The following is an 18,208-nucleotide window of genomic DNA, read 5'->3' as shown; positions in this document are numbered from 1 at the left end:
ACACAGAGGGTAAGTGGCAGACTGGGGATTTGAACTCAGGTCTCTGGACTCCTCTTGAGTCAGCGGACTTGCTCTAGCTTGGTTTACAGTGAATTATTCCCCTTCATGTTTGTTTCAGATGGTGGCCTTCAGTAGTATAGGGGAAGTAAAAATCCCAGCTGTGAATCACCTTGTCACTTTACAAGCAGAGCTGCTTTTATGACAGAGTTCAGTTATTTGCATAGTTATCAGTATGCTGGTGCAGTCCCTTCCTTCCACGGTGATGCCTTCCATCACATTTGACATTCGGCTTTTCTCTCTCTTCTGGACGATGCCGAGTTTTGCGTCCACTTTTGTTGATTGAGACACCCCAGCGCTGATTTTCTTGGTGCTTGCTCCTCCAGTTATGGCGTTGGCACAAAACATACCTGCAGCATCATGTTACTCTCCTGTGCTAAAATTAACCACGATCCCGGGTGAGACTTCATATATAATTCATGGTTTTGATTTATTAATCTCCATTAAGCCAGAAAACGACATTTTTGCTGGCTGCATTCCAATATGCATTATCTTAGACATTCAGAATTTGCATTAACTTGAATACCCTCTGCACACATATATTTGTGTTTATTTGTGGTTTTAGTAACATCAGAACCATTGCTGTGGATAACTCCTTTAATCTTTCACTTAACCCCTGACTTCAGAATCATAACATGCACATAATATCTGAGAGAAGCAGCATCAAATGCAGGTTGGTGATAACAAAAATGCAGAAACAGAATGAAAAAAAGTATAATTTTGCCTTTTTGTATAGCCTTACCGTTAAATTTATAATCAGCAAGTGATGAAGGGCAGCGTTTTGAAGCCAGTTCATTCATTCAGTATTTATTTAGGGAGCCCCTCCTAAGTGTTAGGACCTTTGGTAGGAACATCAGGACAATGCGGGTTCTACAGATAATAAATAAATCAACTTTCAGGCTACCCCCTAAGTCTTTGAAGTGAGTTCAAATCCTTTCCCACTTTTATACAGAGGGTGCCACAAAATGTATACACATTTTAAGAAATGAAAACTGTATTAAAATTGCAATAATATATACCAATAATAAAAGAGGAATACAAGTCACGTGTGACTTCTGCAATGACAAGAGGTGCTCAAAGTGGTTACCATCAGCATCCAGACACTTCTAATTTTGGCGAACTACTGCTTGAGCAATGTTGACCAAAGTCCACGTGTATACATTTTTTGCCACCCCCCCCCCGGTATTTGCATTAGAGTTGGTTTAGTTCACGTGAGATTTTAAAAGACACGTTGAAAAGAGTGAATACATTGTAATTGTGTTATAAGACTTCTCTGAGAGCTACACTTTCAGGGTCGCATCAACTTCTTGGACTCGACCACTTTCCATGAATCCTTCACCACCATCACCACCACATGACCAGGCTCTTAAAAGCAGGAAAGGAGGACAGGGTGGTAACAGATTGATAAATGAAGGAGGAGACCCACCATAGTCCTGGTGCTCTGCCATCACATTACACCAACCATCAACTATTTGATATTCTGGCACCCTGGCATTCCGAGCCTCCTTTCTGACCATATCCTTGTAAGGGCAGCCCTGCCTAGGGTTGAGAACAATACCCCTTAGACATTGCATTTTGCAATTGTTTTATCTGTTATTAATGTAATAATCATCCTTCTTACTCTTGAGTTGCCAAATTCATTAATTAATATAGATAAGTTAATTTTTTAGGAGCCATATTAATAATTGGGGTGGAAGAAATCAAGGTCATTAATGAAAGCAGACGTAATTAAAATCTGGAGTATTGTTTTCATTTTATACTAATGATTTGAAAATTAGATAATCAACATTCAAAAGAAATTGCAGCATCAATGTTGAAACTTTTGATCAAATATTAAATGTGCACTTTTTGTTCATAGTGGGTTATAGTTTGTACCCAGTGGTAGCTATGATTCTTATTTACTCAATGTCCCTTCCTTTTACCTCTTCTAGTAACAGCATCCATCTTTCTTGTGGGGACCCAAGTCCATGTTATTTCTATGGGACTGCCCCTTCCCCACCCAGTACCCACAAGGGTGGGAGGACCAAGACATGGCCAATTGAAGTACTGCATGCCCCTAGCTAAATAATTGGTTCAAGGAAAGGGTGTCACCTGTGCCAAGCCAATCAGATTTCCCTTGGGCTTTTCTGGAGTTTCGTGGTGTGTGTGTGGGAAGCTTTTACTTTTCTTTTTCTTTTTTTTCATTAGCACCACGCTCTAACCAACTGAGCTAACCGGACACGTGGAAGCTCTTACTTTTCTTCTGGGGTTGCTAGTTATAAGCAAAGCCACCACACAGCGTAGCTCAAACGATCTTCACTCATTTAGGACAAGGAAAGCCTTGAATTCAATGTGTTTATCTTTTCTCTGATGTGAGGAGGAACTGCCTGAAAATGAGACAGCACAGACGGAAGCGTTGCTTAGGGATTATTGTAATAGACAGGTTGACAACATCAGCTGAACCATTGAATTAAAATGAGCTGGATGTTAGTTACACTCCTTGAACTTCTGGTTACACGAGTATATTAGTATCCTATTGCTGCTCTAACAAATTATCACGAACCTTGTGTCCTCAAGCAACACATATTTATTATCTTATAGTTTGGAGGTCGGAAGTCTGACATGGGTCAGCAGGGCTGTCTGTGTTCCTTCTGGAGGCTCTAGGGCAGAGTCCCTTCCTTTTCTTGCCTTTTCCACCTTCTAGGGGCTCCTCAAGTCTCCTACCTCTGCCATCACACCTTTGATTCCGGCTCTCCTGCCAGCCGCTGAATTTTCCCTTGTCAGCCCCCCCCCAAATAATCCAAGACAATCACCTCTCTCAAAACCCGCAACTTAATCATATCAGCTAAAGTCCCTTTTGCCATGTAAAGAAACATATTTTCAGATTCTGGAGATTAGGGCATGGGCATCTTTGGGGAGTTAACCACAATGAACAAATTCATTCCTTTTCGGTTTAGGCTGGTCTGAGCTGGAATATTGCCATTTGCAACCAAGAGTCTTAAAAAATACTATAGTAAAGAAAATGAGATACTGGGGCAATTTAAGGACAATTATGTAGATATTTGGAGTTATATGGCAGGTTTTTGGAAAGATGAAAGAATTACACAGAGAACATTAAATTGTACGTATAACTTTAAATGGCTCTAGTAGCTTCCAGCCCTTTAATCTCCTTGTATTTCTTTTAAACATCTTTTTCACTCTCTTATGCTACCAACTGGTAATTTTCTTTCACATGTTCTTCTCACTTAGGTTCAGCTTTATAACATTTTGTTTCTTATAGCCTGTTCTATGCTACAGAGCATTTCTGCATTTTTTCCCCTTATCCCTTTTTCTTGTCTTTCCATTGTTACTCTTCTCATTTTTTAGAATATTCATCTTTTCCTTTCTTAAATTTGAACTGGTTTTCCTTATTCACTGTTTTTGTGAATAGTTTTTTCTCTATGCCTTTGGGGGTGGGAAATAGGCTCAAAGCTTTTAAAAAAATTGTGTGCTTCTGTTGTTCTAGGGAATGTTTTGTGATAATTCTCATGTCTGGTATCAGGTAGGCATGGATTCTCATTTCACAGTAAATGAATAAATAAATCTCTTTCTACCATAGTGGTTCTTATTCTTTGCTGTTCCATGTAAATAACATAGCCCTCCATTACTTTACTGAAAAGCTTATAAAATCATATTCTTAGTCTTTAAGTACTCATCTATATTTCAATCTCATCTCTTTTTTAATTGAAATATTATTTTACCAGGCCATATTGATTTTTTGCTCATAAGAATAGGTAGGGGAGGAAAAAGATTTCTTGGCCTTCTTAGTATCCCTGCCTGGGTCTGAAAAATAAACCCATAAAGACAGATTAACGGGAGAAGAGCATGCAAATTTATTTAATATAAGTTTTACATGACATGGGAGCTTTCATGGGAAATAAAGACACCCCCCCCACCGAAAAAACAATAGTTAAAACTGAGTGCTTTGTGCTACGTTTGCTGAAAGGTAGACAGTCGTTGGGGAATAGGATCGGTGAAGGAGTATGAGGAAAGTGTAGTAAACTGGGGGAACTTTGCAAAGCCTGTTTGGAATCTTCTGGGTGTCCCTTTGACTTCCTGGATAAGGATGCTCTTTCCCTCCTGGTAAGGTGAGGGAGGGCATCTCTCCTGTGAGGGTTTTATGGTCTGTTTTAGGGGAGAAGGGTGAGGGAAGGTCAGAGTGACCTTCTTACTTCTGCCAACTCCTTCAGCTTAAAACTTTCAATATGCCAAGGTGCTAGATTTGAGGGTCCTCTTCCCTTTCCTCCTCCTCTTCTTCCTCCTCTTTTTCTACCCCCTCCTACTCCTCCTCCTTCTCCCTCTTTTTCAATGAGACTAGGTCTGAAAAATTTTGGGGAAAAGAAATGAGATATATCTCCTTGTGATGGATGTTTCTGGTCATTGTTGTTACTTTCTCTTTGTTAAGTGGCTCTTTTCCTCCTGGGTTGCATGTCATCCCCCATCATGTTGCACCCTTGACATGATCTTCTTGCTCCTCTGTCCCCTCTGTGGGCTCCTTACTTCATCCCCTGATTCTGAGTTTTCCCCAATGTTGGCCTCTTCCTTCTCTTCCTCACTTACTTCAGACTGTGCCTTTATGTCACACATAGCCCCATCATTCTATAGATCTGAGATTAACTCAGGACCATTCCCTTAGCCTTATTGTCATTCCTACAATATCTTCACCTCCCCACTGTTACTACCACTCCCTTTTTGCAAAACCGTATCATTTATCCCCTGGATGATTTAAATTCATGCCTCAGTGGTTTCCCTGCTTCCTGGTGTTTTCAGTCTTCACTCTTCCTTTGCAAGCAGTGCTTGTCTACATTAGGCACTTAAACATTTTTTGTCTTGATTTTTATACATAAATCATGGATGAATAGCCCATTGCCCCCAACATATTATATGCGTATGTGTGTGTGTGTGTGGTTGGGTGGGTAGGTGGTAGTAGTAGTAGTAGTAGTAGTAGTAGTAGTAGTTTCCTTACTCCTCTAGTCTTTTGTTCTTATAACTCATCCTTCATCAGTATTCTTATTGGGACAAACAAGTCTGATCATGTCACTCTCAAGCTCTATTAACTTCAGTGACTTTCCCCAGCCTAGAGGATAAAGTGTAAAGTCTTAGAACATGTCAGGCTCTGTATAGCCCATTCATATGTCCCACCTTGTCTTCTGCCCTCAGCCCCCAATCTCACCATCCCAAGTCCCATCGCCCTCACACCATTTCTCAAACATGCCAGCTCTTTCAACCTGCACACGATGATCTCTTTTTTGCTGGACTTGCAAAATTCCCTAATTTTTGTTTTTTTTCAAGATCCATTTTAGATCATCTCTTCTGAAAGCCATCCCAGCTATTCAACTCTCCCCGTGCTCTTGGGACTTTGAATCTTGAGTAAGTAAAGCAGTAATTTGGGAATAAAGGCAGTGAGTTGTGTGTGGCTGAACCATCTTGTGGTGCCTTCTGCTCAGCCCCCAGACAGCCTTTCTCAGTTGGGAACATCATTTGAACCAGAGAAACTGAAAATGATTTGAGTGACAGTTTTCTCACTTCTGTCAAGGATGGCACATAACTAGTACCATTTTAGAGGCATGGGAGAGGAATTAAGTCATTATATGTAACGCATTCTATAGGGTGGTGGGGCTTCATTTTCTCATGGAGCTCAGGTTAGAAAGATGGCTACAGGGCATTTCTAGATCTGTCATCTGTCTAAGCCTGACCCTCCAAGCTCTCACTGAAGCTGTGAGCATCTGGTATTATGACAAATTCCCTTTGTGGCTAAGATATAACTAGGTTCAGATGGGGTTGCTAACAAACAACACCCTTCTCTGATGTAACAACATCAGAGAATATGTATTTGTTGCTGTATATGTTTGTTGAATAATTAATTGATTGAGTAACCTTTGGAATTCCTCCATTTTCTTCTATTCCTGTACGTAATCAGTTACCACACCCATTAATCTTTACTTACATGTTGCTCAGAGTCTATTCTCTTTGTAAATTTCCACTCCCACCATCCTTGTCTACGTTTTTTTTAGATCATCTCAGCCCACATTCCTGCAGTCATTCCCTAATGTTGCCATTTACCTCATTCACTCTCTCCCTTTCAAAGATACTGAACCCAGATCAATTTTTCCCCCAAGTAAAAGGACTTATTATCGTTTCATTTTGAAATATCATACAAATTGGCTTTCAGATTAAGTTAAAACTTGTGAACCTAGCGCTTCCGGTCTGCCATGATTTGACCCCATTTTCTGAGCCCAGCGTGCTTCCTTCACTCCACCCTGACAGAGAAGTTTTTCTTTGCAAACACTCTTCTTTATACTGCACTTGCCACCCCTTCCTCCCTGGAACCTATGAGGTGTGATCAAAAACTACAGTGAATGTTTAATTTTTTTTTTTAAATTTATTACAGTAAAAGACACATTGCCATTAATCTCCCTTAAAATACTCTTCCTCACTTTGTACACACTTATCCCATAATTCTTGTCACTTTCTGAAGCAGTTCTGGAAGTTCTCTTTCCTGAGTGTCTTTAGTTGCGCTGTCATGGCTGCCTCGATGTCCTGAATCATTTTGACTTTGGGGAAGAGCCAGAAGTCGCACGGTGCCAGATCCGGTGAATAAGGTGGATGAGGACACATCGTAATATTTTTATTTGACAGAAATTGCTGTACCAGAAGTGATGTGTGACATGGAGTGTTGTCATGATGGAGGATGAAGTAAAGACACAATGTGGCAAGAATGATGGGATAAGTGTGTTTGAAGTGAGGGGTAGTAATGCCAATTTGTCTTTTGCTGTAATAATTTTTTTTATTTAAACGTTCACCGTATCTTTTGATCATACCTCGTGTACTGTTGACTTAAAAACATGTATTTAACAGATTTTACCAAACGTTCTTCCCAATATCCATGTTCTAATCATTTTGTTTCCTGAATTTCTTAAGCTGTTTTCATTGCTTCTTTTTCTGCCTGATATGCTTACCCCTACCCCCGTTTCCCATACTTCATTTAATCTGGGTAATTATTTTTTTTAATGTCTAAAATACTCTTAATAAAACATACATTCAATCTATGTAAATTTACTAACAATTGTCACCCCAATAAAATTAATAAAAAAAAAAACATACATTCAATGGATAGAAAAAATAAGCAGAAGGTGAATTGCACAGTGTCCATATCTTTAAATAATTTTCTTTGACTTCTAAAACCCTTTCGTACCACATCAAAATCTAACTCCTTCCAAAAGCCTACTTGACTCACTTTGACCTAAATACTCACTTTTTCCTAATTTTAATTCTTACACTATGCTATTGCCTCGTCTACATGCTAGTAAGTGGAATTATCCACTGGAATTTTCTTCATCAAGAACCATTAATTAACCTGTTAAATATGCACCTAAGTGGTCGGCAAAGAAGACAGACTTTGATAAAAGGGTACAGAAATGTTCTTACCCCAGTATTTCTTTTTTATACCGAATTGCTAAACACTTTTTTTTAAAAAAGAAAAAAAAATTAAAAGTTCACAGCAGGTCACTGCTGGCTATTAACAAACCTAGTAATGAGAAATAAACCATTTCCAAGTCACCTTTGGGGCATTGGCATTGTCACTGGAAACACAGAGGCCTCCTGTGTATGTCTGGAGGACTTAATTAGAACATTTGCTGCCTCTGAGCAGTGGAGGTGGAGGCAGGGTTATCTTGGATGTCAGGGCGGTGTCAGACTCAAATCATCCTGCCTCTCATACCTAGGTAAAGATAAATCCAGTGGTAAAGATGGTCGTGGTTGGGGATCATTTTGTTGTGAGAGTTAGTAGTCTGCTCAAACTAGCTCATGGAAAGATGGGAGTTGTGGTACATTTACTATAATAATGAATTGTAGTACATTTACTATGCAGTCATTATGACACAGGAAATGGCCCAGCTTCCTGAGAATGAGAGGAGGGAAGACATTGAGACTGAAAAGCTCTCTGTTTGTTCCTCTTCAGCTCTTTGTTAGCAATCACAGAACCTCTCCGATTTCTGCTTCTCTTAGTAGTCTCTGAACTCCCACAATGTTGACCACTACAAGGGCTCAAAAGGGCCGGACCTATGTACATGACCTTACAGTTCCATCACCCACCATTGCTGACTGCGTTTTCTATGACTCTGAGTTCCAGTTCTCAAGTAAAAGGATTTGGCTAGTCATTGGTTTGACAACAGTGGTTACCCTTAGGCCAGTCGTCATCGTTGGTTCACAGCACTGTTTCTGGGATTGGGGCCACATATTATAAAAATAAACATATGGTCCTGTCCTTTCAAGGGGGCTTTGAATGAAGTCACACATAGGTCCCAAAGCTTTCACTATAAAAAGTTCAGTATGGTATATGTATTTGAGATTCGTCATTGAGTAATATAAAAGAATAATAATTTGTTTAACACCCTACGGCTGTTTTTCTGCCTTCTTCCAATTTTAGTAGCTAGTTCAGTATGATATACAAGAGGAATTGTCAATTTAATCTTAAAATTAACATGTTTCCAATGACTAATGTCATCAATATGAAATGAGGAAAAATTATGAATTAGTTCTTATAATCACATATACCATATGTTACATGGTTAAAATCAACCTTATTAGAGGCTGGGTGCAATTTGGGCCTGCAAAATTAAAAGAGCATATGGAAGAATTGAAGGGGGTCTATGAAAAGCTAAGGAAATGAGAAAAGGGAAAGAAAAGAAAATGTGAGTTTTAAACTAAGGAATATAATAGGCTTATTTACCCTGTAGAAGAGAAGACAGGGTAATGATATGAGCATTTCCTTAAACATATGAAGGTGAAACAGGGATATATTCAGCTCATCCCTATTGCCTTGATATAACATGCAACAGAATACAGATTTTAATGACAGCATAAACTTAGCCTTTCAGAGTGTAATGCTATGTGTTGAGAAATGAATGGACTGTCTTTATATATAAGATGCCTAAATGCGTCTATAGGAGCAGAATGTGGTATCCGAGTCACAGGAGTATAAATTAGAGGAGTTGGTTCAGATCGCCTCAAGCTCTGTGAAGCTGAGGTCAGCTCTGTGATATTTAGTAGAAATGAGAGACAGAAGAAATTTCCCAATCGTGTTTTTCTTAATGAATTGTTCCAGGTGTGGCCAAATGAATCGTGCCCTCTAAGAGGCATTCAAAGGAATAGCAATAGTCACTGATCTCTGAATTTCCTTTTGGTGAATGGGCATTATGAGCTAAAGGTGAAAGCTAAATTTTTCTCCATAATAAAGTGGGATTCTGAGTGAGTGAGAGAGGAGAGAAAGGAGAGATGTAGTGAGCAGAAATGGGGACAGGATCCTGGAAATTCCAGTCAGAGAACTTAACAGACTTTCTTGTAAATAGTGTGTATGCGAGTCATCTTTCTCCATCCCCTCTCGTTTGAGATTTCTCATAAAATCGTCACAAAATATCTGTTTCTGGTTATTTAGTCATGGACTCAGATGTCTGTTATGCTGCACGGAAAATGCTAAGTCCAGCCTCCAAGTGGGATTGGACAAGAGCCGAGGTTACCTTTGGAAGGTGTAGTGTACTCAGCGTATCTGTATTTATCAATCCAACAGCAGGCTAAGTAAATATTTCAATGTAGTATCTGGACCAAGTAAGAATTTTGATTGGGTAGAAGAAAACCCAAGATTGCATTTCCAGAGAGAGGAACCGTGTGGCTTTGGGTGAAGCAAATAAACTTCTCGTGCCTTAATTTCTTCTGCAGATGAAGACAGTGTATATACGTCATCTATCTCAGGATTCAATACTATACGCTCACTCAAAAGAAAACGCAGGCATTCAAGATCACAAGTCCTACTGCCCAACATTGAGAACCATTGAGAAGAGAGTGAGCTGGTCTACCACTTCCCCCTGAAATGTGGGACCATGGGGTCCCCAAAACTCAGGGGGGAACACAAAGTCAAAATTACTTGTACAAGAATATTTAGGCTTTATTTGTTCTTTTCAATCTCATTCTCTCATGAATGCCCTGTGGAGTTTTCTGGAGGCTACATAGTGTGTAGGGCGTGATATCTGAACAGATTGAATGCAGAAGCAGATATTAAAACCCAGCTGTCTTCTTTAAGCTAGAGATTAAAAAGATTTGCAAAAATATAAGATAGTACTAGTCTTTTTATTTAATTTTTTTTTCTTTAGGAAATATATATAGCTATTTTTCATTTAAAATATTACTTATGCTAGCATGTAATGGTTTTGTTGTTATTTTAAAAGAATCAATAAATATTTAAACATTTTTCAGCTTTAATTTCTAACATGGTAATGGCAATGGACATTTCTCTTACAAACAAAAGATTTTTGAGGTCTTCTAATTTTTTTGAGTATAATGGGGGTCCTGCAATGAAATTGTTGGAGAACCACTGGTCCACTACTTCACCTTGGCAAAGAGGCTTTGCATAAGGTGATCCATGCACATTCTAACTCTTCTTCCTTCTGCCATGGTCTTATGGTGGGTGATATGACCCTTGGGAGAACCTCTCAGAGAGTGTAGATATTTGGGATCCCTCTCAAACTTGCATGAGACAAAGTTAAACTGTGTGCTTGGTTCCCTAGGCAGCACCGTCATACCCAAGCCTCACAACATTCATTTGCTGTGGAGATTCTCTAAGATTATTGATCTCTCCGTCAGAGGCTGCTAGCATTTTAGGCTGAAGTAATGGTCCTGGGGAAGATCTGGACTTCATGACAAAACCTGGTCTTGTAGCATTAGCAGCCTTCTTCCGTGCATCTCTCAGTATATGTGTAGTGAGAATATTCAAGCACCAGCCTCAGAATAGCTGTTATTGATGCTCATGATGTGTGAGACATTGGTCTAGGCAATTTACACGTACAGTATTAAATGTCACAGCACACTTAGGATTTAAGTACAGTAGTACCTTGGTTTTCGAACATCTCCGTTGACGAGCATTTTGGTTTATGTACACCGTAAACCCAGAAGGAAATGCTTCAGTTTTCGAATACGCCTCGGAAGTCGAACATATCATGCGGCTTCCGCTGAGTGCAAGATCCTGAGGCCTAGCTGTCGGCTGTTTTGGAACGTTTCAGAACTCGAACAGTGTTCTGGAGTGGGTTATGTTCAAAAACCGAGGTAGCACTGTATAGTTATAAACCCAATTTTATGTATGAGGAAATTGAGGCACACATGGAAGTAAATTTGTCCAAGATCTCACATCAAGAAAGTAGGAGGAATTGGATTCAAACATAGGTATTCTGGCTCCAGATTCTATGACATTAAACACTAAATTTTATTACCCTCCCTATAGACTGAATGACTATAATTTCCTCCTTAGCAGTGTATTAGGAAGGGGTAGGCTAACTCCTATCACAACAAACCTAAACTTTCCAAAAAGATTAATATAAAAGTTGTTCCTTTGTGTTCCAAGGCAAGGTAGGTTGTTGAGGGCTCCATGTAGTCACTCAGAGACCCAGGATCTTTCCATGTTGTGGCTCCATCCTTCTGTAGGCCCTTGGAGTTCTCTGTCTTCAGCCAGTTGATGGGGAAAGAGAGTTGAAAATGTCACATAGGAGAGTTTTATAGGGCAAGCCAGCATCTCCACTAATATTTCATGGCCTTAAATCACTCATGGCTACACTGAACGGTGAGGGATGCTTGGAAATACAGTCTTGATGCCAAGAAGAAGCAGGTGAGAGTTGAACAAATAATTACATGAGTGCTCTGAAGAGTTTTGTGTTAAGAAGTAATGAAGAGATTACAGGACTATTGCCAGGGTCTGAGCTCACAGGTCAACCAATACTTTGGAAGGCCTACCAATAATTCTATATCCCAACATAGAAGGTTCTTTTCTTTAAGGCCAGCAGGACCTAGGTCCTCAACTATAAGTATGTAGGGGCCTGGGATGAACTATCAAGAAAGTTTAATACAATAGTGGATGCTAAGAACCCCATATAACATTATAGTGAAGATTAGAAAAAGACTTACTTTCCTAAGACACTTCAGTGCTATGTTCCAGAAAATGTCCTCAGGAAATACACAAATCTATGATTAATATAATGAGAACAGTGCCCTCTAAAATTGTGCAGTGTACATCCAATTGTATGAGGATGACTTGCCTTTCTGCTGACTAAAGACCCTCACCCCATTAGTTTTTACAGTTCAACCCAAGTTTCTAGCAACCTTGCTCGCATGCACCAAGAGAGTGTGATGAGTCATAGCTTGATTTTCTTTAAATGTTCCTCTTCCTGGTTCCTTCTGTTTGTTCCATGCACTGTAGCATCTGTCATCATTACCTGACCTAAGTAGCAAAGAAAGAACAATAGACTATTCCTTGAGTGAGGGTCACCTAGTCCTGGAGTTCCAGCTTCCAGTTCTGACAGGTTTTCTCAACACACATGGTTATTTAGTGTACGAAATTGTTCGATAGTAGGGTTTCCAAACCTTGACTCTGTTAACAGTTCGGGTGGATAGATCTTTGTTTTAGGGCCTGTCCTGTGCATTGTAGGATATTGAGGATATTATACAGCATTCTTCGTCTCTACCCACTAGAGTCCAGTAGCAACTACTCTTTCCAGCTATGACAATCAAAAACATTCCCAGACATTGCCAGATGTCTGCTAAGGAACAAAATTGTCTCCAATTAAGGACCACTGGAGGCAGGTAGTGGCTTGGAGTGTAGATTATTATCTCCTAAAGTCATTGGGTTAAAACACTCATCTGATGGGTTGTAATGGTTGTGCTACTTGGGTTAGAGCAGTGGAATCCATTCTTGGTTTGCGCCTTTCTTCATTATCTACTCTCCCACCCTAGCCACCCACCCCTGGGATTCTCAGTAGTGGACAGGTAGCTGCTATTCTTAAAACACACTCCTATGACTTCCATTGCTCTTAAGATGGAGGCCAGTATCCTTCCAATGGCCTGTGGGTCTTCTACCTCTTTTCTGCCCTCCCTACTACTACTCTCCCCCATACCATTTGTAATCTAATTCCTGGTATAACCCATGATCCTTCTCCCCTTTGGGACTTTGCACATGCTGATCTCTTTTTCTGGAATGTTCTTCCTGACTTCATTCCTCTTTCCTTAATTTTCACTTATCCTTCAATGCTCAGAGCTTATCACTTACTTCCAGAAAACTTCCTAACACACTCCTTCTCCCAAGACAAGGTTAGGTCCCGAGTTAAATGCTAATAAAGCATTCTATATATTCTTCTCCTGGCTCTTAAAATCATAATTGAAAAAAAAAAATATATATATATATACTATTGGATAATTTAGTAATTATTTTCTCTCCCACACTAGAAGGTAAGTTCCACAATAGGAGAGCTCATTGGGGTTGACAGAGCTCTTCCAAGTAACAGACCAAATACAAAGTGCCTTTGAGACTTCCAAGGGTCTATTTCATAACTGGAACCTGAGGGAACAAAAAGAATGTATGAAAATGTATGAAAATAAGTTGTACAATTAATAAATGTATAGTTAAATGTCTACAAAAATGAATGACATGATAATAAAGCAACCCATTCACTGAAACTCAATTCTTATATATTAGTAGAATTTAAATCACAAGAACAAACTGAACATTTTATTCTGTAAAAAATTCAAAATTATAAATATTTTGAAAATCCTTTCAAAAATTATATAGCAACATCTATTTAATGCCTGACGAGTGTACATTTTATTTTATTATTTTTATTAGTTTCAGGTGTACAAAACAATGTAATAGACATTTATCATTTATATCCCTCACACAGTGATAACCCCCCTTCCCCCATCTACTACCCTTCTGAAATTGCATACAGGCATTACATTTCCACTGTCTCCATTCCTAATGTTTTATACCACTTTTTGTAAAAAAAAAATATATTTATATATATATATACATATATATGTGTATATATATACATATATATATATATATATATATATATATATATATATATATATATATAAAATTGTAGTTGACATTCATTATTGTTCAGCTTCCGGTGTGAGTGTGTGAGTGTGAGGTGTGAATGTGCGTTTTAATATGCTTCATATATATCAGGTGGTGGTGGTGGTGCAGCTCCAGTGTGGAGCATCCCCTGGAGTGTAAAATTGCTAGAACCTGCATCTGTTTGGCTCACAGTTGTACATAGCCACAGTATCTTGCCCAATGCCTTCCGTGCAGAAAAGGCTCAATAAATGTTTACTGAATGAAAGAATGAATGAATCAGTGATTGCTCTCTACTAATAAGGACCACTGCCCAATTAATTTCTGTTTTTCATAATATGTTGGTCAGCCTGCAAATCAGCTGGGAACCTTCTCACCCTCATTTCCCTTGATACAGTGACCTGCAGGGGCAGTACCAAAGCCTGGCTGGGTTCTTAAATCATTGTGCAAATTATGTGTCAGTGATCTTGAGAGCATAGTTGGTGTCCCAGAGGCTTTGCAAAAGCTATGTGAGCTCTTCTAATACATCCATACTGAGGTTCCATCACACACACACAATTTGGGGGAAAGGTAGAAAGGACAGAGGGGAATAATAACTGGAGAATATGAGGGCGCCTTCCTTGCCATCATTAGCTATCTAAAGGAGGATGAAGTAGGCTGGGATGGAGGAGAGGTGGGAAGATGGATGAACACCAACAATGAGGTCAGAAAAGGAGCAGTACCCACGGGGATGCTTGGCCAGTGCTGGTTTGGCTGTGAATTCAATAAGCATAACATTCATTCATTCAACAAACATTTACTAAGTTACTTTTACATCCGGGAACGGTTCTAGGCATTTGGGATCCATCAGTGAAAAACAAAAGAAAACAACAACAAAAGTATCCCTGTCCTTGTGGAGCTTTTATTCCAGCAAAAGAATCAAACGAGAAACAAGAAACAGTGGACATAAAAATAAATTATATAATGCGCTAGTGGGTGATAAGTGCTATAACACAAGGGGGAGAAAAACAATTCGTGGGGGCCTTGCAATTTTAAATAATTTTTCAGAGGTGGGTTTTTGGAAGTGATATTGACGCACGCTTGATGGTGTATAGGAGCTGGCTGACCACCCAAGTATCTGAGGGAAGAGCATTCCAGGCTGAGAGAGCAACCATCGCAAAGAGCTAAGGGTGGGAGGATACTTGCAGAGTTTAATGAATGTCAGGGAGGCCATTGTTGCTGGGGCCCCATAAGTGTGGCGGTGGCCGAGAGGTGGGGAGTAATAGATGAGGTGAGGGAGATCAAGGGCCATGCACTTAGGGCCTGTGGGTAGGAGTGCAACTTTAGCTCAAAAGAGAATGGAACTCTTTTGCAGATTGTGGATCAGATAGGTAACCTCATCTGATCCATGTTTAAAAGGTATCTCTACGTCTACTACATTGAGAATAGATTGTGGCACAAAAACAAAAGAATTCTCTTTTTTAAACATGTTGCCTTATTTATATGACAAGTTTGCTATGAGACTCAAGTGCAAAAGTGCGTTAAAAATTGTAAAGCACGTGCAGCCCCAAACTATAATTACTTGACACAAACAGTAGGAAGCTCAAAAGCCAAGGTCCCTCTCACTTCCTCTCATCATGAGTAGTAAATAAACCTGTTCTTGAAATTATACGGGTCTATCTATAAGAAGCTAAAGGAAAATTGATTCTATTTATTTTTAACCGATGTAATTTTATTCCTGTTTCAAATCATTAAGAGTTTTCAGATTGCCACTGATTTTATGTTTAATTTTTGAAGGAAATGCCTTTAAAAAAAAATGGAAGTACTAGGCTTAAGCACTGAAGACTTTAAATACAGCAACAGACCAGGATAGGAACACCCATCTGGGAACTTTAAACCTGTTTCCTTTTTTCCTAATCCCCTCCTGAGAGCTAGAAGCGCACTGGCCAGATCCTCCAACGTTTGGGGTGGGGGGGGGGCAGGCATCTTTTCTTTGCGGTGGCCCTGCCATCAGGTGGACGCTTCTGGGTGGGAGAACACACAGTTTGTGTAGCCATCTGACCTTCAGAGAGTCTGGGGAGAAATTCTAAAGGATTTCAGAGAAGAGGCCTTGAGACTTCCAAGAGAGAACAAGGAAAAGGGACCCAAGGAAGCCTGAGCCCCGGGGAGACAGAACTGAGTTAATGACGAGGGGTGATTATTCCAGGTAATTATGTAAAAGAGAAGGCTAGGAGTTCTAAATGGCTGCAACTTGGAGTTTACTCTGCCTAAGGTGAGTGTTTCTGTTTCTGTTTTTTGAGTAAGGTTGTTTTTTTTTTTTTTCTCTTCTTCCTTCACCCACCGCTTAATTTGCGAAAGCAGCTGGCCTGCCTGCCAGATCCCCATTTCATCCCTTCTCTTCCTTTACATTCTGAAACCCATTCAAATTAGTCACCGTGCCACTGGCTCCCGGACCCTCATCTCTGTGCCCCTCTAGTAAGAAGCAGCTGTGTGTACCCCACCCCCAAATGCCTCCCCGTTCTTGTTTTCTTATTTCTCCAACGCTTGCCTGGTGCAGCTGTCCAAAGACACACCTTCCCAGCCAGCGCAGCTGTCACGTCTCGCTCCAGCGGTTCCGGGGGGAACAGTGGGAACTCTGCGCTCTTCAATTCGAGCCCACTGCACCGGGCATCTATCTCCCTCTGCTTCCCCTTGATAATCTATCCAGCCTCGGTCATCCCGCTCCTCCTTCCCGATTGCTAGTTTTGTTTATAAAAACAAACCTAGGGTTTGGGCAACCTGCAGTTGCTGGGCTCTCCTTTGGTTTGGGGAGGGTGGGTTAAGTTTATGGTCCCCTGTATGCCAGAGACTGTTAAATCTTTCAGATCTGGAGGCACACGCAGCGGGTGACAGGAGACACCCCCTCCGAGGGTGGGGGTGGGGAGAGGAGAAGGGACACAGCTTGGGGAAGGAGGCAGGGAGGCAGCTGCAGTGCCGGGAGGGGTGCGTGCCTGTGTGCCAGGCTCGCCCGCCGACTCCCGGCTCAGTCTGCGCTTCTTGGCGCGCGGGGCAGCCGGGGCCGGCGGGCCAGGGAGCATGAGCAGCGCCCCTCACCCGGGCCTCGCCTCCGCAGGCGCCCAGCAGTCTTCCGGGCTGGGGCGCACTGGGCGGGGCGCAAGACCCAGCGGCTCTCCCCACCCCCGCCTCTCGCAGCCTGCCCGCCCCTCTCTCCATTGAGTTTTCCCTGCTCGGGTGCCCATCAATGGTCCTGCTTGGGGATGCACACTCAGCTGGTGGCCGGAGGGGGGTAGCAGCCGCCGCCTCCAGGTGCAGGCTCTCCCGGGCCACCACCGCCACCCGCTGCCGCCGCCACTCGAGCCCCAGGGCACGCTGAGGTCCCGGCCGGCCATGGGGCTGCCGAGGCTGCCCTTGCTGGCGTGAGAAGGGGCGAAGGAGCCGCCGCGCTCGGGGTCCCAGGCTGCCTGCATGGATGTCTTCAGCTTTGTGAAGATTGCAAAGCTCTCGAGGTAGGGGCTGCGCCGGTTCATTTGCACCCAGGGCCACTGCCATGGGCAACTTGGGTGCTTTATTTTTCGAGAGGGTGGGGAGAAGCAAAAGCTGGAGAGAGCAGCGGGGTTTAAGATAGGATTGAAACGAGGTGGCCAGGGGCTGCTGCGTTCAACTTATTTCTCACTGGTTGGTAGGGCTTCTGTGTCCACCGGTGTAGACCAAACCTACAGAGGTACACGCTCTTGTGAACACAGCAGTATTGACGACGGTATGTTTTCCCTTAGGAAAAGACTCAGTGGTGTTTAGGGTCCCTCGTATCATTTAGGGCTAAGAGAAGATGGTTGTAATTGCTACTGCTAGGGAAAGCCAGACGAGCTTAGAGCTTGGGTATCCTTCCAAGCAGCAGTGAGCAAAAGTAGCCCACTGCCCCCCACCCCTAAATAACACCTCCACACACCAGAAAACTCAGCTTGTAGGTCGACCCAGGTGTTCCCAGCAGTGACATAGATGCTGAAATCAGGGAGACAGAAGACAAAAACCTTTAGCCTTCTTTTGGGTAACTACTATGGAATCTGAAGCCTTGAAAGATTTAGAAATTTGCTTGCAAGTGGCCATGTTGTTGAAATGGAAGAAAAATCATCATTTCAGGCAGATTTCCCTGGCAGTGCTGTTAGCGGAAGAGCATTTCCACTTTTTGGCCTCCTAGGCATTATATTATATAGTCAGAGCATTCTTCTGCCCTGCTTATGCTTCCAAAGTCTTCATCGAACC

General features: G+C 41.4%; 1 protein-coding gene across 3 annotated transcripts in view; it reads left to right on the top strand.

Moving 5' to 3' along the window:
• FRMPD4 (FERM and PDZ domain containing 4) overlaps positions 1-18,208 on the top strand; it is a 750,657-nt gene that overhangs the window by 216,210 nt on the left and 516,239 nt on the right. Inside the window, exon 1 of one of the 3 annotated variants that reach the window (XM_081042403.1) lies at positions 16,080-16,220. The exons of 1 other annotated variant lie outside the window; for it this stretch is intronic. In XM_081042403.1, the coding sequence (XP_080898529.1) occupies positions 16,189-16,220 (32 nt within the window). In that variant the 5' untranslated portion in view covers positions 16,080-16,188. Of the gene's footprint in view, positions 1-16,079; positions 16,221-17,309; positions 17,455-18,208 lie in introns of those variants that run through there. One more of the 3 variants, XM_081042402.1, reaches the window with a different exon arrangement.

The sequence above is a fragment of the Rhinolophus hipposideros genome (genome assembly GCF_964194185.1).
Source record: "Rhinolophus hipposideros genome assembly, chromosome: X".
NCBI lineage: Eukaryota > Metazoa > Chordata > Mammalia > Chiroptera > Rhinolophidae > Rhinolophus > Rhinolophus hipposideros.
Note: the sequence above shows the minus strand (reverse complement) of the source record. Positions and strands in the feature narration are given on the sequence as shown.